The sequence below is a fragment of the Orbicella faveolata genome, unplaced genomic scaffold (genome assembly GCF_042242905.1).
Source record: "Orbicella faveolata isolate gen_17 unplaced genomic scaffold, um_ofav_v1 contig_12, whole genome shotgun sequence".
Lineage (NCBI taxonomy): Eukaryota > Metazoa > Cnidaria > Anthozoa > Scleractinia > Merulinidae > Orbicella > Orbicella faveolata.
In genome coordinates, this window is record NW_028301539.1 from 8771145 (window position 1) to 8792849 (window position 21705).

A 21705-nucleotide genomic window follows, 5' to 3' on the forward strand; every position below is an offset into this window, starting at 1 on the left:
CCAACGCTGCATCTAATTTAGTATGCAATATTTGAAACTTTATTTTTCAATCGCTTCGGCAGTTTTTTGATGTTTATCGAATGATATTGCATTAGAAGACCTTTTTCTTCAACACTGTGTAGTTTTCTCATTATTTTACGTTGCGTTAGTAATTTCTGAACAGTTTTTTGCGGGGGCTTATTTTCGGCCTGATTTTGCTGCTATCAGACGGAGAAAGTTTGCGGCTCGATATTTTTGGTTTAAAGCGAAACTGAAACAAAAGAAATTCATTTTTAAATAGTATTCGGTAACCTCTACTTGGGAGATAAAAATCGGCCGATTTTATTTTTTAGCCGAAAATCATCGGTCGTTTCTTAGGCGCAGGGCCTCTTAAAATAGGCTGTTTGAGAGCATGTCATCCTTCAGTGAAATGAGAAACCTGCTTCCTTTTTTGTACGACAGTAAAAGCATCTGTGACGAAGAATATTTGACCTTGTACGAAAGTTACAGTTCCAAGAATCCAGAATTCCCTTACAGCTCCAACTCAAAGTTTTATTACGACCAGATGGATGAATCAGAGTGTTTAGCGGAGTTCAGAGTGCGAAAGCAGGACATAAGATTATTGGCAAATGTTGATCAATTACCAGTCACTTTCCGATGTCCGCAAAGAACAACTTGTGACCGAACGGAAGGGCTTTGTATGCTTCTGAAGCGCTTCTCGTATGCCATGTCGCTATTCAGACATTCAGTCATCGTTTTGCAAGACCAGTTCCTGAAATAAGCATGATTACCAACACAGTGATGGATCATATTTTTTTGAACCATGGTCATCGAATTTCATAATGGAATTTTGATATATTGAGCCTGCCAATGCTACAGGAGTATGCAAACGTTATCCATGCCAAAGGTGTACCTCTCAGCAATTGCTTTGGGTCTATAGATGGGACAGTCAGACCAATTTCTCGCCCAGGCCAACACCAAAGAATAGCGACGGTGTACAATGGACATAAGCGGATACGTTCACTCAAGTTTCAGTCCGTCGCTCTACCAAATGGACTTATTGGAAATATGTATGGGCCTATTGGTAAGTTAATTATGTTCACTAGGATGCCGTGAAAATAAGCTACCACATAGGGTTTCATTAATTCATTACTCTTATTTATCCGTTTTGATATGCAGAGGGGAAAAAACACGATGCAAGCATGTTGGTAGATTCCATTCTTCTCAAGGATTTGGAAAGGAATGCATTTTTTCCAACAGGTCAACCTATGAGTGTTTATGGGGATCCTGCCTATCCACTGCGAACACACCTACGGGCACCATTTCGCCATGGTATCCTAACACCGATGATGGAACAATACAATTTTGACATGAGTTCTGTTAGAGTAACTGTGGAGTGGCTCTTTGGAGACATCATCAACGACTTCAAGTTTTTGGATTTTAAGAAAAACGCCAAAAATTGGAGTGAGTGGTGTGTGTATATCTTGTATGTGCAGTACTTAATAATGCTATTACCTGCCTATATGGAAACAAAACCTCAGAGTTTTTTGGTCTAGACCCTCCTTCATTGCAGTATTATTTTAGATAAATTCTCTCAAGTAAACAGAGCAGAAGTGGAGGCCATTTTCATTAAACCCAAATTTATTAAGTATTTGAATTATTCCTGGTGGTCACCAATGCAAGAGTCAAACTTGTAACAACAACAATGAATGAACTTGTTTTTTTTTTTCGAATTCACAAAACGCAAGTAAATAATAAGACATCAATTTCAACAAATACCCGTCTTTTTGTTCAAATAAATAAACAGTGACTTTACATGTTTATACTTGGGGAAAATGTCATTGTTTCTTCTTAAGAAGCTTTTGGATAACCGACAGAATAGCTTGATTTGTTTGTTGTTGTCACTTGCTGATTCTGCTCTTGCTCTAGTCTTCTTAGATCTAGTTCTTGTTGTCGTAATTCTCGCTCATTCTTGGCTTTCTCTTGCATGAATTCAACTAGTGGTTCGGTGCGATAACTTCTCTGGCGCTTCGGTTTCTCCTCGAATTCATCGTCATTCTCTGTTGACCTGCGCTTTTTCGTTTCGCTGTATCGCTGTATCGCTGTAAAGCTTTCTGCCTTACGTCCTTTGCCTTGCTTTTATCTTCCTTTTGCTTTCTTACCCTAGCATCACCAACTTTGTTTAAGCTCTCTTCTTTCCCGGCGAGTTCTTCAAGTAAAACATCTATTTCGGACATGTCGTCCACGGATATTCCACTTGCAGTGTCTTCTTGATGCATCTTGGCCTTATACTTCTTCTGGAGAAGAACCCATCGGTTTCTTACTGCCCTCTTATCTTCGAGATGAAAACTGAGTGTCTTCACTTGATTTAACTTTTCTGCGATCGATTCCCACCTTTCTCCCCTCGCAACGCTTTCTTTTTTGAATGAAAACAAATCTCTCGCCAGGGTTTCTCGAAGCAAAATAACATCATGATCTTCAGTCCACTCCATAGCTCTAAAAGCAAAATACGATAATTCAGCTATTTTAACCGACGATCGAGAAAAAATGTAAACTTATAAAGATGTGCATAAAAATATTTTCTGTTGAAATGTCTTCGAAATACTCAATAGTTAAGCTTTTTTTGGCTTTCCTTCGGAAGCTGGCGCCGACATCTTTTGCTCAAAGCTACGTGAAATGAAAATGAGTGTGTTTTTATCTATGTCTGAATTTGAACAACATGAAAGAAAATACTTCTAAAAAGGGGATGTTACTGAAAGTGGTAAGGGGGGACGGGGAACCGGGAACCGGGAACGGGAGTCTGGGAACGAGTGTACGGCGGTAACTCGCGTGAAAATCCAACATGGCGGACAAAAGAAAAGAAAAGGGAATAATTTGGGGAAATGTGACGAAGGGTTGCGGTTGTTAACGCGAGTTTCTACCGGCTGTGCCACCAGATCATGGCCCATTACGTCCTTGTTAGAGCAGAGTTCGATTGGTACTGGGATAAACAAAGCATGAAATGGCGCCTGGGGTAAAAATCGAATCGGCATTATCATGTATTATCACAAGCTATGTCCGCCAATTGGTCAGGCCACAGTCTTTCTTACATAGAATTTCAAGCCTTCATAGTCCACTCATATCTTCTCACTTTGTGCGCGAGCTGTCATATCAATATTTTAAAATAGCAACACGCAATATGATATCGAGGACAAGTGACATAACACATGAGCATCATTGAACGTGGGTCGTCCGCTGTCTTCACATTCGGAAGCTAGAAAGGCGGCCTTTCGGAGATCCACAAGTCAGCTGGCAAATCAGGTGCGCAGTAGATAAATAACCTGTGGCCTGGCCGCTTTGTTAAAGACAAAATACATGAAGAAACGAGCAAGGAATATTCCACAAACTGCTAATGTTGGTTAAGGATGACCGCGGAAAAGCGACTGCGTGACACTCGGTATGTCACGTATCAGACGGGAAACAGTCTTTATTCTCTGTCTGCGTTTTGTACCCAGTCTGCAGTCTGCATTTTGTACCTAGTCTACATTTTGTACCCGGTCTGCAGTCCGCATTTTGTACTGACCGATTGGATTAGCATGTGATAATACCGATTCGATTTTCTCCCCAGGCGCTATTTCATGCTTTGTTTTTCTCAGTACCATATTGGACTTTGAGGCACAGGTGGTAGAAAGTAAAGTTTACAACCGTAACACTTCCTTACATTTCCCCCAAATTGTTGCCTTTTCTTTTCCTTTGTTCGCCATGTTAAATTCTTAGGCGAGTTACCGCTGTACACTCGTTCCCAGACTCCCGTTCCCGGTTCCTCATTTCCCATTTCCCGTTCCCCGTTCCCCTTTCCCCGTTACCAGTTTTAGTAACATCCTCTAAAAGGGTAACAAGAGCAAAATAGAATGTTAAAACAAGTTTGGGACAAGCTAGTGAGGGAAAGATACTCACGTTCTGCAGACAACGCCAAAATGAAGGTTTTCACGTTCGCGCGAAACGAAGACGACTTGACAGACAACTTCAGAACGCCTACCGGAACAAAAAGTCACTTCCGGTCGCCGTCGCCGTCGCAAAATAACCTGGTGCTTAAGTTCCCTATTTAAAGGGAATCAAATGTAAAATCAAAAAGCTGCGGTAAAAAATAAAAACAAAAAACAACCCTTCCCCCCAAAAAACAAACAAACAAACAAACAAAAAACAAACAACCATAACCAAAACAAAACAAAACAAGACAAACTAAACCAATACCAAAAAGAACTTCAACAACAACAACAACAACAAACAAAACAAAACAAAAACAAACAAAACATAATAATGGTGAAAATAAGCATTCAAAGTAACCCCACCCTTAAAATAAAATGCCAATACAAAAAGTATTAAAGTATATCTGGTGTTTTATTAGTTACCTTTATACCCTCCCCTTGTTCACGGTAGTACTGAAAGTTTTTCTTATCGTCACCATACAGTAGATTGTACTTGGTAACCCCTTGTGGGCAACAACCATTTCTCCCTTGCGTTGCTACTCCAGTTATTATAAGGGCCTCGCAGCCCAGATAAACCTGAAGCCATAGATGAGCATCATTTCCGTCAGCTGACCAAGCTCCGTGTAGTGTTCCAGTGGCTTGGAAGTGTAGTCTGCCCCGATTAGCGGCGCGGTTGGCGAGAAACTGTGAAGAAGCACTTGTCTGTCCGTCACTGATTTTTCCGCTTTCCATGCCAAGGGGTCCTTGACAAACTAATTTAGTGAACAGATTTGATTACACAGTTTCATGTAACGTTTGAGTCATTTTCAATTGAGATTCTTAATACCAAATCCAAGATAGTTACTCTGGTCAACTTCAAAACAAACAGTCAATTCAGTGATCCTGTCAAAGCTGGAAGGAAGTTCATGTAGCTCACACGAACCGCGGTAAAACGTGAGTTAGCACGATTGGTGTTGGATAATAAAGTTACGCGAGATTCTTGAGCCATGCAATCGCTTTTGGACTCGAACGAAAACCGCTCTAATAAAACTTTGAAGTTACAAAGACGTCCTCCACATTGACCCTTGGACGTACAATGGGGGGAGGCGGGGGGGGGGGGGGGAGTGGTGGTAAGGATGTCGGTGCCATCCTCTCACAAGGTTTTTTCAAAGTATTGAAAAGACGATTTACTCTAAAGGGCTGAAACTTTCAGTAGCTGTTAATTCATCCTCAACGGTGATTTTCATATGTCAATTGTGTATCCATCATTTTTTACGTTGCCTTAGCAACCGCAAATTTCATGTAAATTTGACCATGGTTAATAGAGGGGAATGGTTTTGAAACTTGACAGAGTTCTTTGTTGTATGTTCTTGTTTTCATTTTTGACCTTGACCGTGCACAAAACACAATCTTGTTTACTACTGACCGAGGAACTTATCAATGGAAATGTTTTGATTACGTAAATCATACATGGTGTATGAAGGCAAAACGAAAGATTGTAGACGGTCGTGGACCTTCCAACATCATGAATCTTGACATCTTTGTTTCCTCCTTTGATTTTTGCCGGACTCCATAACCTTTCCCCCCTGTTAACTAAGATCTGACCAAAAACCAACTTTTTTGACATAATTCTGTAGTTTGTTCCAGTTTTCTTCATCAAATATAATTGCAGAAATACACGAGTTTGTACATTTCAGAAGTGTTCTGGTTTGATTGTTTACTAATCTCCGTTATTTCGTTATTTGTTAGGAAAATACTGAAATCGGAGAGGGCGGATCCAAGATAGCAGGTCAAAGGACGTCATTTAAAGTCATAACCAGCGGAAATGGTATCATTTTGTAGAGGAAGCTATCTAATCAATGTAAAATTATTTCGCTCTGGCTTAACAGAATGAAAACCCACGGGAGGGTTTCCATCCAGCTCCTTGTACCGCGGTAGGGGTATGGATTACCTTGTACGTCCGAGGCTTAATATTTCTGACACCGCAAAACCAAGGCAAACTGTATTTTTGACACTCGAATTAAAACCCATTTAAGAAATCTTTAAAGCAACAAAGTTAATAGTAATGTTATGGAAATGAGGAGAGTTACGGAAAAATTGATTTCATGAGATCGCGTATTCCTGGTTGAGCAATATTTATTTCCAAATATATTTCAATCTTCCACACTGCAGTGTATATCACCCAGGGAAATGCTTTTGCGTTTTTTAATTAAGATATGGTTTTGTATTTAAACAAAGGAAAAATAGCCTCTTTTTTACAACCTAATTTTCTTGTTCTGCCTTAAATTGTTTGATGAAAAAAAAAAATGTAATATTTCGCAGTTTTGAAGATACCTTCAGTACACTGTTTCTCCTTGGGAGGCTCTCGGCAGGTACATGCAAATCCTCTGTCAGTGAAACCTACTTGACAGACTTCATACTTTTCATGGCAAGGGTTACTATGACAACAATTCTGTTAAAAAAAAATTGAAAAATACATATATACTATTAAATCCTTATTAACTTAGGCTAAACAGATCTATCACGATATAAATTAATGTCGTTTCGATAGAACAAACATAATATAATTTGGTTTTTTTGATGACGTCAAAGAAACTAAAATCTAAACATGATTTTCAATAAATTTTTGCTATAGTCTTACACACGTACCTCTATCCCATTATATGTGTAGCCCTTTCTGTTCGACAGGTGGGAGAGTGTTGGGGTTTCATCGGTGGCGCTGTTTAATTCGCATTCGTGATGTCCTCTGTCATTAGGTCCCACATTTACGGACACACAGTTTGGTTCCAAATAGCATTCCACTCGACAGCTCCTCTCGTCAGTCACTTTTTCATTTCTTATCACGTGACCATTGAGTGCTTTGTTTGATTCCGGCTCCTTGAATATTATGATGCGGTCGTATTTATCTGTGAGCTCTTCAAAAGATTGGGACATCTAGTTAGCTTCAATCAGTACATTCATTTCTCTATTTCGTAGTCCATATTAATTCTTGTTTCTGAATCCATCAGATCATTAAACTGTTCCGAACTTGATTTTACTGTCCAGTCAGCAAAGCTGCCATACGTGAACGTAAAAGCTCACCTCATTTTCCTATTTTAAGTGAACATTCAGCCTAGCCTAAATGCGGAGCTAGGTGGGAGGCGTAGTGGCCTTATGGTCAGTGCGCTCGACTCGGGAGCGAGCGGTCGAAGTTCGAGCCCTAGCCGGGGACATCGTGTTGTGTTCTTGGGCAAGGCACTTTACTCTCACGGTGCCTCTCTCAACCCAGGTGTATAAATGGGTAGCCGCGAATTTAATGCTGGGGGTAACCCTGCGATGGACTCGCATCCCATCCAGGGGGGAGTAGAAATACTCCTAGTCGCTTCATGCTACAGAAACCGGGATAAGCTCCGGCCTGATGGGCCACTTGGCTCGCATGCAGACTTTACCTTTTACCTAAAGGCGGAGCTCGCATAAAATACTATTCATTCACTTAACACCAAAACTCTTCAAAGAAATTCACCATTAAGTATTCACCATAGTTTATTAATGGAATAAAAACGTGTTCTTTTTAATGTAATTTAAGGCCAGAGAGAGCAATTTTCTGTTTTATGAACGAAACCAAAACCTAGAAAGCTTGTAAATTTGGGTAAGTGGAGTTCGTGCATACGTACAGGTGTACGGTCAGTCACGCTGACAACCAAGTGTCAATTTTCTTAGGTATAGGTTCCTCCTACGCACCTTCGGTACGCAGGAGCTTCACTAAGAAATACGTTTTCATTCATAACCGAATGGATTCCAGTCGTCTTACACTGCCGTCTAAACAGAAAGCCAAAACTATGGACAACATCTTTTGTGAGTAGCGGTTTGGTTTACAAAAAAAAAAAAATGTTTATTTATAACGTAACATTCTGACAGTAAGTCCCTCTGCTTCTTCATATCTACTCCTACAAATATTACTCCTGACCATTAAAAAACGCTCTCCTGTAACGTTAGCTCTAAAATCAATTCACAAAATTTAATTGTTGGAACTCACGGTCGATAAAATCATATGCATGGAAAGATATATCTTCTGAATAGGAGCACGTTCTAAATTGACATCTACCTGATCTCTGGAAACACTGACAATTTTGTTTTCGAGAAATGGTACTTTCCCTTAATTTGAAATATAATTTATAAAAATTATCTTAATTTAGTTAAGAAGTTGTTTAATACTAAATTTGTTCATTCGTTTTTACTGTTGAAAGGTATTCAGTCGAGTTTCCTTATTTGCATTTGGTGATATTTCTATTTGGTATTGAAGGAAACAGAGGATTATGGAATTGTTAAATTCTAGCTTGCACACTAACATTAGTTGCTGGTTCATACTTACATTCGAATTTAATTATTATTTAAACACAAGCAAACATGAGCTGTCTCTGTCAGTCTGTATGAAGTGCAGACGAGAACAAAACAAATTTTAAGAGACTGAGCAGTTCTAAAGCCCTCTTCTGATTATTTTTCTCTATTAATTTCAGATATTTTTAACCCAATGACCATGAATACTATTGTTTTACGCAGCTTGATGGTAATTTGAAATCATTCCTGTGACGTGGGCTACGTTTATTTTGGGTGTAATTAATATTTTATCGTACCAGTTGCATTGCTCTCCTTTCTGCGCTACACTAAAGGCGTTTTCGGTTTTGTTTATAAAAGAAAACCCATTTTTCTCCCTCAAATTTATGGTGCAGTCATAATTTATAGATCTAATTTTCCATTGAGTGCATCTGTTGCTCTCTACTGTTGAAAATGTATTTTGACACCAACGTTTTATTACTTGCGATTGATGTACTTTGTGACAGAGTTATCTCGAAAGATTATTCAAAAGACTTCATTCTTAGTTTTGTAGCGTTATGCTACGATTACAGGAGCGAAGAATATGACCATTGATTTTTAGTTGGAATTCTATCTTTATCCTGTTTCCTGTAAGTTTCAGTAGTCAGCTGCTGGTGCCATATTTCAATTCGAACAAGCCCTTAGGTAAACAAGCTCAATAGAAGCAATTATCAGCTGTCATCTCTTATGCAAAGGGTAGAATAAAGAAGGATATTAACATCTCTGGCTTAGACGTTCTATAAATATCTTCTCTTAATAGCGGAGCTCCGGCGGCCCGAAGGGCCGTCAAGCGGAGCCCCCCACTCATATGGGAAGGAAAAGGAAACCCATGAATGAATTTTCTCATGGTTTTAATGGCTAGCGGTATTGCTCGTGGGCGCGTACGCACGACGACGACGACGACAACGACGGCGACGACGACGGCGGAGTTGCCCAACATGGCGGCCATACTCCAGCTAATAGGTCGACAGAGACATGCACCCTCGGTCTCCAGCAGAAGAATGCCATTTTTCTTAGCGGGATTTTTAAAGAAAAGAAAACGCATTTCTATTTGTTATGTCGACAAACGATAGCGGAGGTTGATCTGATGGGGTTGCACTGAAGGAATTAAAAAGAAAGCAAGAATTAACAGGCAAAGAAGTAGCGAGGAAGATCGCGAAAAAGAGCGGGCCAGCGCTGGGGAAGGAGGTGAAACAGTACTGAACAATGCCGTGAATTATAGCGAGTCAAGGGTTAGAGAAAGGAAGTGAAATAATAACGAACAATACCGTTAACCAAAGCTAACGAGGGCCATAGATAGGATGTGAAAGTACTCAGAAGACTGCAGTGCCAAGTTTTTAAAATTCGCGCGTTGTGACGCTGTGCAGCCGTGCAAGAAAAGTCACATGATTTGGTCAGGTGATGAACAAGAGAAATTAAACATGTCCGAGTGTTACAAAACAGTAAACACAGCGGGAAAAAGTGGTTGATTCGTTGATCTGTCGAAAAGATTAGTTCAGTTCAGTCTTCACAACTTTTGCTGCAAGTTTCTGCCTGGAAGATTTACACTGGCCGAACTGATATTGCCAACTTGCGGTAAGTGACTTTTGTTGTTGCGTTTGCTATGAAAATTAACAAGTTGCCTCGGCGATATAAGCTTATTTTCAATTGGAATCCTTTGAAAGTCTTCCTTATTTGAAGCCATGCTGTGAGACAATTTATAAATTGCATCGTTTTAATTTCTTTCATCTCTAAACAATAGCAAGTGAATCGCTTTGTGGAGGTTGTTGTAAGTTGTAAACTAATTAAGCTTTCTGTCGATATTCGTCGTCAACCTAAGCTTATAACCTCACGTCTAAAAATAAGCTTAACCAAAACCGCATTTGTAAACACGGCCGGGCGAGTTTTCTCTGTGTTAGTTGGCACAGCCGCCTCGTAGACTGCTAAAATTTCTTCTTCTGTTGTTGAAAACCAAGAAAGGTGTACAAACCATTTTAAGCCGAAGCGAACAGGATTTGCTAAATTTACTTTCAACGTTCCTATGTGAAGATTTGCATATTGTGATTACAAAGTATGGAGATTTCCTCATTTTGTTAGTTCAATTTATTCGGTTTGGCGAAATGCTTGGGTGGATTCCCAAGTTTAAATTTGGTTGAAGACTGGCAAAGCTACCGCCGATAAAATGACTGCAAAGCTAAATTAAGCCGTCGGCAAAAATGCACACTGTAATATTCAAATTTAAGCGTGAATAATTATTAAACTTTTACCACTGCAAGGTTAAACGAATTTTCTTTATCCTCTCTTTCATTCGGTTACCTTTCACTGAGAAGGGATTTGCTTTTGATACTCAGATGAAGTGATATGCATAATTATTGTGTTTATAATGTAGATTTCCTCGTTTTATTTTGTTGTCTGTCCAATTAGTTCGGTTTGGTGAAATGCTTATATAGTCCAAATGTCGAGTAGACGATTGTGCATGTAAATCCTGTGTGCAAATAAAGCTCTACTTTCATTTTGATTTACTATTTCATTTTATTAGTGCCACTGCTTTTGATTGGGGGTACATGGGTTATTCCCCAAATATGCAGTATTTACACTTAATATGGAAATGTTCCTCAAAAGTGAGATAGTACTAATGGACAAAAAAATGCGAAGAGCTTAATACTCGGTAAATTGAACAGTGTAAATGGCATTTACATACTTAGAAAAAATTTAGGGCGTAGAAGTTCTTGCCCTGACCATTTCTCGGTATTAGAAATAAGTTTTACATACATACATGCATACACAATTTAGTTGGTGAGAGCGCTCTCCTCTCTCCACACACGCACTCTCTCTCTCTCTCTCTCTCTCTCTCTCTCTCTCTCTCTCTCTCTCTCTCTCTCTGCTCTTTTCTTCACTTAATTTTGTTATTAACTACACTGTAACCCATTAACCGAATGTCACTCACTGTTTTCTTTGTTGTGCATGCATACTTTTTTGCTCGTCGAAGAAAGTTTCAGTTTCTTCCTGGCTGTTTCCTTTGTCCTGTCTAGTACCAATTCCTTTGTAATATAACTTTGTGAATTCTCTATTCTCCTTAAATTTTATCTTGTCAGGGTGATAGAATGCACTCTCAGAGTGTTCAATCATTGTTTTCAGTCGCTACAATTTTCAGGAAAAAAGCAATAGTTTTCTTAATTTCCTTTTACTTTGTGTTAGAACCTTTTAGCATGCTTGTAATTGACCCATGGGCATAATTTTGAATAAAGTAAAGAATTAGATCTGTTTTAGTGTTAAGTATTTTTAAATTATTATGAATTACATGTAGGCATTTCTTTTTAGTTTTTATTTTTTATTTTAGTCGCATGTGATGTTTTATGATTTTACCAACGTATACCATGTAAATGTAAATAATGCACTAGAACTAGCCAATCAGAGTGTGCATTGTATCAGCTTTAAACACAAACCATATGTAATAAATGTATGTAAATGATATTTTTATGACAGAGAACTGGACAGGGCAAGAACTTCTCTTTCTTTTGTAAATTTATATATTCATTCCTCTCATTTCTGTCAAAATGTCTTAGGAACCTTCTTTTTGATAGTCCATTATTTTCCACCATACCTAGCACAGAAGCTCACAAAATCCTAACTAATAACCAACATGTGTGTATCTCTGGTCTTTGCTGTGTACTACGTGTATACTCTGTTATCCTGCCTTAACTGCTAGAAACAATTTTGACAGAGCTGTTTCAACAGTTTCACTTAAATTAATTCCCAGTGACAGCGCTACATGTGGCAGTGTTATTGGGTATGAACTTTATGGAGGGTTTACATTTTTATTTTTTTATGATTACAGGAGACAACAAAATATACATGTGTATACATAACCTGATGTTAGTGTTGGTTGCGAATCGTAGTTCATAATAGTCATCCTATTACAGGTAAGGGGGAAAAGTTCAGAAAGTTTAGAACATGTCTTCCCCCAGCACACCTTCTGTCTACAGGTGCAATTATTGAGAGGTTATATATATATATGAAGAGTAATGTAAAGTTATAAACTTAACATTAAAATCTGACATTTGAACGCCTCCTTTGCTAAAATTAGTCACGATTTAATTGTTATCACTCCCTGTGAATTCATAGAGATTTCAGAGGCAAATTATCACCTAATGTGGAAGTCCTGTCTTCAAGTTAGGGAAAATGACACAAAAAAAGTTACAGTGAAAGTAAAGAGAATTGTGAATGTTGATGTGGTGTACTTTGTACATCATGTAAAGGCATTTGGTGAGTGCCAAAGGCATAACATTTCATGCATTGCTTTTTCAGGACAAATTATATAACAGTGATGTTTTAAGGTGTGATCACAAAAATAATGAGTACATTGTCCAGGCAGTACCAGTTTATGGAAGGCATATGCAGACAGTAAGAGGAACTGTAAGCATTACCAGGTAAGTTTGTTTTATGCTTTTGACTTCTTGTACTTGGATTTTGGGTCATTTCATTACAAGAATAGGTGATGAAAGATGCAATAGTTGTTGCAGTTTATTTTTGAAGGCAAACTTATAAGTCTGCCTATGCTGGATAACAGCCATGTGTAAATTGAATGTAAAGCAAACACTCTGTTAAAGGTGGGGCAACCCTAAAACCCAGAAACTGGAAGCCGGAATCCAGAACGAAAAACTGGAATCCAGTAACCGGAAACCAGAATCCACAAATCGAAGAAAACAGGTTCTTCAAATACTAGAAAATTGTTTTACTTACGTTTTTGCCAGTAAAAAATAAGCGGCCAAGTAAAAAGGACGTCAAACTGACACAAAAATTCCCCATCTGTTGAAATTCGTGCAACCGTTATTTCTAGTGAGGGCTATAATTATGAGAATCTTTGTAAAGTGCGTCATAATTTAATTCCAAGCACCCTGAGAGCGTCTAAAATAAGCTTGCTGGCAATTAACTGCACAACCATGGGCCGAGCGCGGTTCATATTCTACCAGTGTTTTTTTTTTTTTTTTTTTTTTTTTTGTCGTCGGTGACCAGACCCAAACTTCCTCTCAGCCAAATTTTGAATCACGCAACCTGTGATGTTTATTCGCCATAAGCTGTTGAAACGTTAATACAAGGACAATGTTACGGATATTGTTTTCTTTATATGTGTATAATATATATTTTCTTCTGGTTGTATCGAAGCGTTGGATTCAAAGGGAAATAATAAAAACGTTAAAAACGCTAAAAAAGGGTATTACGTCAGCCAAGGAATGCGCTGACGTTGCAGCTTTCATTTTCGCTACATGACAAATACACTGTAAGATCATGTTTACTTCGCAAGTTTATTTCGCCAGAAGCGATGGTCATTAATTTATGTGCAATTTTGTAAGTATTTCTTGTGGGTTTCGGCAAATGAAGCGAATTCTTTGGCTGTTTCATCGCAGTGAGTTAAGAGATTTGAAGAAAAATTAAGTATTTGCCGAGGTAAACAAGAGCTTGCCAGAACTTGCAATGTTTAAGTCAGTGCTAGGAGAAAAAACACAAACGTTCCAAAATTAGCTGTGGATAACGTAAACCCCCCTGATTGTGTGACTTGCGTGATTACATGTACTTCCAAACGCAAGCAAATTAAATTTTGACGTTTCAGGAAGAAAGCTGTTTATTAAAAGCATTATTAATAGCGTGACACTCGTTTCCTTTTGTATCATTCATGGGCATGTCCCGAGCGAACTTCCAGATTAAGACCATTACATCATCATAGCTTTTGCAAAGGCTAAGACTGATGGTGCAATAAGATATGATACAGTTTGTGTTGATCAAGTGATGTGTTTACAGTAATCAATGAATCATCAAGGACTGCTTTGGAATGTGCACTGCGTTGTGACTGTAGTATTAACAAAACAGTTAAATTTTAAAAGCGCAGTTATAAGATTTAAAAGATCTTCTTGCCATTTTGTTTAATAAGCGACCTGCAATTTACCAGAGGTATAAATTTACCCTTTATGTCTAGTAGATACTGAACAAGATAGAAAATGTCATAGAGAACAGGATGTCTGTCAGTGGCAGCCCCCTGTACATTGATGGTCATGCCCCCCACTTTCGAAGTTCAAAGGCTAACCCGGCTCATCTTAATATAATATTTGATTTGTTCAACAGATACCAAACTAGTTCCGGGTCAACACTATTTCCACACTGATACTGTGACAAATCAGCATTTCATATTCTTGGTGGCCATCATATTAAAACAATTTATAGAAATGTTGCACACTTACTTCCGTCTGCTTCTCACTTGCTAACAGATCGGACCACATGTTGTTAAAAGATGCTTAAAGACTGCCAGAAACTCACCACAATAGCTTGTTGTTATTGTGCTACTCACCAGTCTTCTCATAGCAATTTGATCTAGACAAGAACTGCACTCTCACCAGAACCAGGTTGAACAAAAGATGGGTAACTAAGCCTTTGAGCAGGCTCTTGTGTTTGGGCTGGGGGCATGAGAGGCAAAGCTGCATGACGGCACTCGCTGACATGCCAATGCAGAAAAACACTAGACGCTTATTTAGCCTGCTCAGGCACCAGAGACAGATAGTAGAGCCTGCTCGCAGGCTATGAGTAACTCTATTCACCTGAAAAATCACTAACCCTGACTGGGAAGTGATTACCCAATGGATAGCTTTATCCAGCTTTTGAACAATTGGGCCAGATGTATAGCTAAGGGTTCTTCAGAACTAGTCAAAAATTTTCTAGCAATTACAGTTTGTAGCTGGAGTAAAGCCAAGAAAGTAAATAACAGCAAAATAGTTTTTCCCCATAATTATTTATTAGACATTGCTGAAGTGAATTGTTTCTATCATCATCCATAATATCTGCATTCAGGATTCTAGTTTCCAGTTCCGGATTCCGGTTTCTGGATTCAGTTTTTTAGGGTTGTCCTTAATGATGTATGTGCATGTTAATCTTGAATAATCTGAAGTTTCAGAGAGGTTAAAAATATCATATTATATCTGTGATGGTTCTGTATCTGTTGGTGTACAACTATCTACACCAATATTTCAACGTAATAATGTACAGTGTATATTAATTAACCAAATTATGCTGTTTTTAGTTGACCAATGCTATTATTGTAATGTGATTTTGAAGCCCACAAATTGACAAACATGCCCAGTGTCAACTTGTCAAATATATGAAGTGGCCAGACAGTCTAGATTACAAAATTTTCTGAAAGTTGGAATTACCAGGTAAGATATTTCTGAAACATTATTTTGTAATTAATGATTTCTCAGACATTGTTTTCTTCAAGAAAAGATTCAAACCCCACGTGGAGGTTTTTTTCTCTATTAGAGCTCTATCTTCCTGATACTTTAATTTGGAATTTTTGAAGACTGGCCATGAATGGGTGTTGGGTGTGAATATCTTCTGGTACTGCACATTCAGATTTACATGTAGTAAGCAAGAACATCAGTATTTATCCTGACAAACTCTGATTTTCTTTTGGAAGCTGAACTCATATGCAGTTGTATAGTTATATGTACAACCAAACAGCCTGGATGGCCCTTTGATTGGGACTGGGCACATTGTTGTAACTTGCAATGTTCCAGTTTCTTGTTTAAAGCAAATTGAATTTGATCTCAAAAGCAAGTCGCCAAGTTCATTTCAGTTATTAAGTTTTCTTCGCATCTCAGGGCAGAGCCTGCCACTGTGAAAGTTGGGGTACCAGCCCGGGGGAGGTACTTTGGGAATTTCTGGGTGGAGATGTGCCGCTTGGACCCTGGAACCCTTAGCCTATACCAGAGCTAGTTCAGCTGAATACCCCCATCTATCGACACTGTTGAGGCTGATTTGCGTAAATTTAAACTTGCTGATTTGATTTTTTTTATATTTTTGAGTGGCAATTCCTGGTTTCCCTAGTCTAGATAAAATCTTCAACCAACTAGTCAGTTTTGTGAAAAATGGTACCCTATTCTAGACCCAAACGCTCTGATTTATATACCCTATCCTAGAGTAAACTGCTTGAAAACCATACCCTTCACAGCAGCACATACCTATATAGCCCATATATGGCAGTGCCCCCCTGGGGGTACCAGCCCCTAGCATTTGATTCACTAACACTTAGTAAACAACTAACAATGAAGTACACTGTATATCAAAGAAAGGAATGTCATCTGTTAGTGTGTAAAGATTATAATAAATTATAATCGATTTGTTTTTTATCTGAATAACAGTGGTGTTCAAGTAGCAGCTACAGTATGATTACATGTCTGTTCCTGTCATTCAATATATGAACAGTTTACACATGGGCAGCCTGTATTAAGACATCAAAGATTTTCAAAGCAACCATGGCCTGGTGAGATATTTCTGAAGAAATGTAAATTTAAAGTCCTTATGATTGCTTATAGGCATTGATTTTTATTGTAAACAATATCTTACTGAGTGTATTTTTCTTGTGTACTAGTTGTTGTAGAACACAGAGATCACTATAAGTATGACAGAGATATTAAAGTGTGAAAAGTTCTGTAAACAAATGCATGCAGGAGCAAATTAATTTATGATGGATGCAGCTTCTGAGAGATCCCCAATGTTAATGGAACATACACTGTACATACATGCAAAAGAGTTCAATAATTTATTACTTAAGATTGCAATGATTTGTTTGGTTTCTCTGTATTTACAGACAACTTGATGGGATTATAATTTCTGCACCAAGGTCATTGAATAAACTGACTTAGAAGTTGAGTTCTGCAACCCATCCTGTGTGTTGTAATATCATGGCTGCAACATTGTGACAGATACACTGTATTACATTATTAAGAAACACATATATTAACTAATTATTTAAGGTGCCTGTTAAATTAATCAGTTTTTCTTAGAGATAATTTACTCGTGGTTTATTTAAATAATTGCTTTTTTGGCTTTAAAATGATATTTATCGTGTTTGTAAATCAATTTTGTGATAATCTGCATTGGACATGGCATAAATTAATATTTTGCCAACACGAAATGGTGACAGACAGCCTTGCCATTCGCAACGTCCAATAAGGCTAATTTGTTCCCTACTGTTGTACAAATAGTGTTCTCTTGTTTATAAATTATTTCAATCTGTTGTTTAAATGATTGCCTCATAACCCCTATGTCCAGTTTGGTGCATGTAGGATATTGATGTATTGTTTATCCATTTTGCTGTAAATTATCTTAATTGATGTGTCAATCAAAACATATCTTGAATATGCTGGGCTCTTCTGACAAATGTACCTATGCCTCATAACCTTTGAGTGCATTTAGTTGTGTAGTGCAGACAAAATGCATGTACATAATATAACTTATTCTTAGCTTACTTATAATTCTTGGTATAATTTAATCATAGCAAAATTAATTAATGGAACCCAATAACAGCTCCTGTAGTCCACAATCTCAGTCAAGAAGAAGAACAAATCACATTGAAATTGAATAGTAAAATTTTTATTAGAAGCCTATGCAAGTATTCATGATCAGCAAAAAAAATATTCTAATTACCATTCATGCAAGAGTGATTTTGCTTATTGCAAACCCTTTCAACAGGAGGAGACTCCAGATAGAAGGGAAGATGGCTAAATGTATCTTTGGGGACAAGTTAGAAAACAAAACTTTCCAACTTGTCACATATGTATACTATTTTGGTATTTTTGCGAGATTTCATTTGTTAGAGATTTAGGGACTGAGTATTGTAACACCTGCATTTCAATCAGTCCCCACAGCAAAAAAAATGTTTAAACTTCTTTTGTGTGGGAGTCCCCATGTTAACTAAGAAAGAATATAATGATTAATAACAATGTCTTGTCTTTCTGAATAAGGTAGGAAAGAACAGGAAATGCCACCAAAACGCACAGAAGACAGTTCTGTTATGTGATCAAGATTTTTAGTGGCTTCCCAGAAATCCTTGAAATCATGGCTCTATATTTCATAATCACACCATCTTACACCTCGATCGATCTGCTGATGTGATCCTATTTCCGGCTGAAACTATTAAATAGTTCGCAATTTACCTCACATACATGTTCGATCATTTTCATTAGTAACAGCATTCCAAAAAGTAACTGTGGAGCTCCGCCTTTAGGCTCGGCTAAATCTATATATTACTAATGCTAATTTGCTAACTAAATTTTCAGTATTTTATGTTGAAATGAGTTTCATTTCTTTTTTCATCTTTTTTTCTAATTTTATACAAACACCAATCTGAGTTGTTAAAAAAAGTTGAGGATATTCTAGAAAATACTGAATGTAAATGAAAAAGAGATGATGCTTTCGATTGAATATCTTTGTAAATTATTATTAGTGAAACATTGGTCAAACAGCGTAATCGTCGAGACAAAGCTGCACACAGAGGAAAGCGATTCGGAGTCAATAATTAAAATCAGCTTGAGTAACCTTACTCTTACTCAGTTTAATTCATTTCGTAAAAGTTCTTATTTTTCGCTTGATAACAAGCTCCGTCGCTTTCAATAATTAAGAAAATTTGAAACCAAATGGCACAAAACGAGTTTTCTCGCGACAGTTCTTGTAGTGCTTCGTTTTGATGACACACACAATGTTTATAGATTTTATCTGAGTATAATTTATGCACGTTTTTTAACTCATACTTGAAGCAATTCTCATTTCAGGGGACAATTTGAAAGAAAACATCTACCTTTTCATATAAGCAGAGCATGGAAAGTTATGTTTTTAGGTTGGGAAATTTTAAGCTATTAATGAATCTAACGGTCTAGTTAAAGTGTGTTATTAATAATTTTTGGCGAGCCTTAGTTTTTGGCGAGCCTTAAGCAAAATAATTAAGAATGACACTTACCAGCGTACGCCATTGAACCTGTATGTAACACAAACGAAATCCACACCAGAAATATTAAGATATTGCTAGAGGCCATCTCTTTTTTGCCGCTTTGCTCACTTTCTTTCATGTTAACATTCTTAAAAATTTAACAGGTAAATTCTAAGTTTTGCGGTTATTCTAATTTGTCAAAATCATCCACGCCTATTTGGTCACTGTCTAATCGATTTAATCTACTGACGTTTGAATGACGTTAACGCTAGGAATCAGTCAAACAAAACAAAACAAAACAAAACAAAAAAAAGACGGTCAGTTATCCTCAAGTGTACGTATATAATCGCTTTCTTTGAGAAAATCACATGCAACGAAGATATCCTTTTATGTCATTTTTTTATCAATAAGGTCCCGTAACAAAATAAAATAAAGAAAAAAGACATTTAAAAAGGTGCACTTATATATTTTAAAGTCGGAGGCGTAGTGGCCTCATTGCTCATTGGTTAGTGCGCTGGACTCCGGATCGGCGCAGCGAGCGGTCCGGGGTTCGAGCCCCCGCAGGGAACATCCTGTTTTGTTCTTGGGCAAGACACTTTACTCTCATGGTGCCTCTCTCCAATCCAGTCTATAAACGGGTGCCGGCGAATTTGATACTCGTAGTCATTTCATGCAACTGAAACCGGGAAAAGCTCCGGCCTGATGATTCACTTGGCTTGTATGCAGACTTTACCTAGCTACTTACCCATGTATTTCAAAAGCATTTGTCTTGTGTTAGTTTATAGGTAATAGATTTTATTTTTCTCCATTTAGAAACTTTACATTTGCTAAATTACCAAAAAAGAAAAATCATAGTTGTGGTAAAATTAAAAAAACATATATAAAAACAAAAACAAAAACAAAAAAATTGAAAAAAAAAGGAAAAAAAATCGGTCCAAGCTCATTACGGGAGAATAGTGCTAGAGTTAGCCAATCAGACTGCGCGTTAGATCGGCTACAAACTAAAGCCATATAACCACGACCACCACGACAACCACGACCACCATCTCCACCACCATCACCACCACATCTTTGTGTAGTCTTCTCTTGATCTCATCTGCCTAATATTTCAGTCGAAGTTGAGAAAATTATTTTACTGTACATATTTACGTTTTCTTGAACTTAGCTTGCTACACAGCCCCTCAAGCAAACCCGTTGCTTTAAACAAAATCGTGTTGAATAAAGGATTTGTTCATTTGAGATTAACCTTACCTTAAGGTTTTCGGAGTAATGCACAACACTAAATAGCATGCTTTCTAAGCACGTTTTTATCGTGGCCATGGTATCGCGAGCTGAAGGCAGCAGTATTTCCACAGCGTTTTCGGGTACTCTTTGTAATGTTACGTTATTTGAGAGCGCAAAGAAGAGGTAATAAAGACGGCAAACAGTCTTTATAAGAACAAAAACTCCATGTTTAATTCGCTACGGCAAGCACATGGTTCGAGAGTCATGTGACTACGCGTGACGTCACGCCTTTCCTTTTTTCAAAAAGGCAAATGTTAGAATAACGAACTTTAACGGGCTTATGACATACAAGCTTTCCATGATTAACTGAACGAGTAAAGTCAATGTCTCTAAACTTTCTAATAAAGAACTACTGAAAACTGAATGACTGTCTGTTAACTTGACTTAAGCTTTGCCCGGTAACAATGAAACAACTTAGGCAAACGGTTATTTTTTAAAGGCCTTATTTAACTGTAACAAAGTTCTGTAAGTACTGTGGGGCCCGAGAAACTCGTCCACTCCTGGTCACAGCTGTTGGTTTAACTGGGTCTGATGGTAGCTCCTGGTTCTGTTTGCTTGAGTTGACCAGCAAAGTTGTCTTGGACTGGTTGACCTGTAAGCTGGGGTCTTATTGGTTCAGCTGCGGCAGGCGGTGTGTTAGGGTGGTTGTCCTGCGGTGGTCGCACTGAACTGGTTTCAGAAGTCTGAACAAATGGTTCCTTAGATTGGCCGAGGTGTCTACGGTTTCTTCTGTACAATCTACCGTCTTCTGTTCTGACTTCGTAAGAACGGATATCAATCTGGTCTTCAACTCTCTCCTTAAACCATTTTCGCTCTCTATCGCCTGGTTTAGGGGCTACTCGGACGACTTCTCCTGTCTGTAAAGGCGGGAACTCCTTGGTGTTTTGATTGTAATAATTGACTTGTTTGGGCTTCTGCTTGAGAAGTTTCTTCTTCACATCTTCTTGGACCTTTCGCTTTAACTGGTAACTGGTGGTGGGAAGCAGTGTTCTTGTTCTGCGTCCAAACATCCTTTGGGCGGGGGAGCTAGACATTCCTTCAGAAGGAGTGTTTCTCCAGTCAAGCAGGGATAAGTAGGGGTCTGTGCCTGCTTGCTTAACTTTCTTCATGATGGATTTCGCTGTCTTGATGGCATTTTCAGCCTTGCCATTGCTCTGGGGATAGCCAGGTGAACTTGTGATGACTTCAAACTCGTAGCTGGCCTCAAACTCTCTGAATTCTTGAGAACTGAACGGCATGTTGTCGCTGTTTAGCTGATTTAGGGTTCCATGGACTGAAAACTGCTTGCGGAGTATCTTAGCTATCCCCTTTGCGGTCTTAGTTTCTAGTCTATCTACTTCGAAGTAACTTGAATAGTAGTCAACCACACAGAGGTAGTCTGTACCATGAAGTGTGAAAACATCTGGACCA

At 38.1% G+C, this 21705-nt stretch overlaps 1 protein-coding gene, 2 long non-coding RNA genes and 2 pseudogenes across 3 annotated transcripts in view; 3 read left to right on the forward strand and 2 right to left on the reverse strand.

Annotated features, from left to right (window-relative positions):
• Positions 1 to 20291, reverse strand: part of LOC149116456 (EGF-like repeat and discoidin I-like domain-containing protein 3) — a 61130-nt gene extending 40839 nt beyond the window's left edge. The window contains exons 1-4 of the mRNA XM_089283675.1: positions 19042 to 20291; positions 6576 to 6841; positions 6261 to 6378; positions 4371 to 4699 (exon numbers count right to left, since the gene is read on the reverse strand). Coding sequence (XP_089139801.1) covers positions 4371 to 4699; positions 6261 to 6378; positions 6576 to 6841; positions 19042 to 19150 — 822 coding nt within the window. The 5' untranslated portion in view covers positions 19151 to 20291. The remainder of the gene's footprint in view (positions 1 to 4370; positions 4700 to 6260; positions 6379 to 6575; positions 6842 to 19041) is intronic.
• LOC149116460 (uncharacterized) lies at positions 287 to 1567 on the forward strand (annotated as a pseudogene).
• On the reverse strand, positions 1603 to 3318 carry LOC149116461 (uncharacterized; annotated as a pseudogene).
• LOC149116462 (uncharacterized) lies at positions 9159 to 12708 on the forward strand. The gene is made up of 3 exons (XR_016205760.1): positions 9159 to 9854; positions 12097 to 12181; positions 12567 to 12708. It is a non-coding gene; the product is annotated as an uncharacterized LOC149116462 (long non-coding RNA).
• Positions 15335 to 17651, forward strand: LOC149116463 (uncharacterized). Its single transcript, XR_016205750.1, has 3 exons — positions 15335 to 15460; positions 16445 to 16566; positions 16894 to 17651. It is a non-coding gene; the product is annotated as an uncharacterized LOC149116463 (long non-coding RNA).
• Positions 20292 to 21705: the final 1414 nt, after the last annotated feature.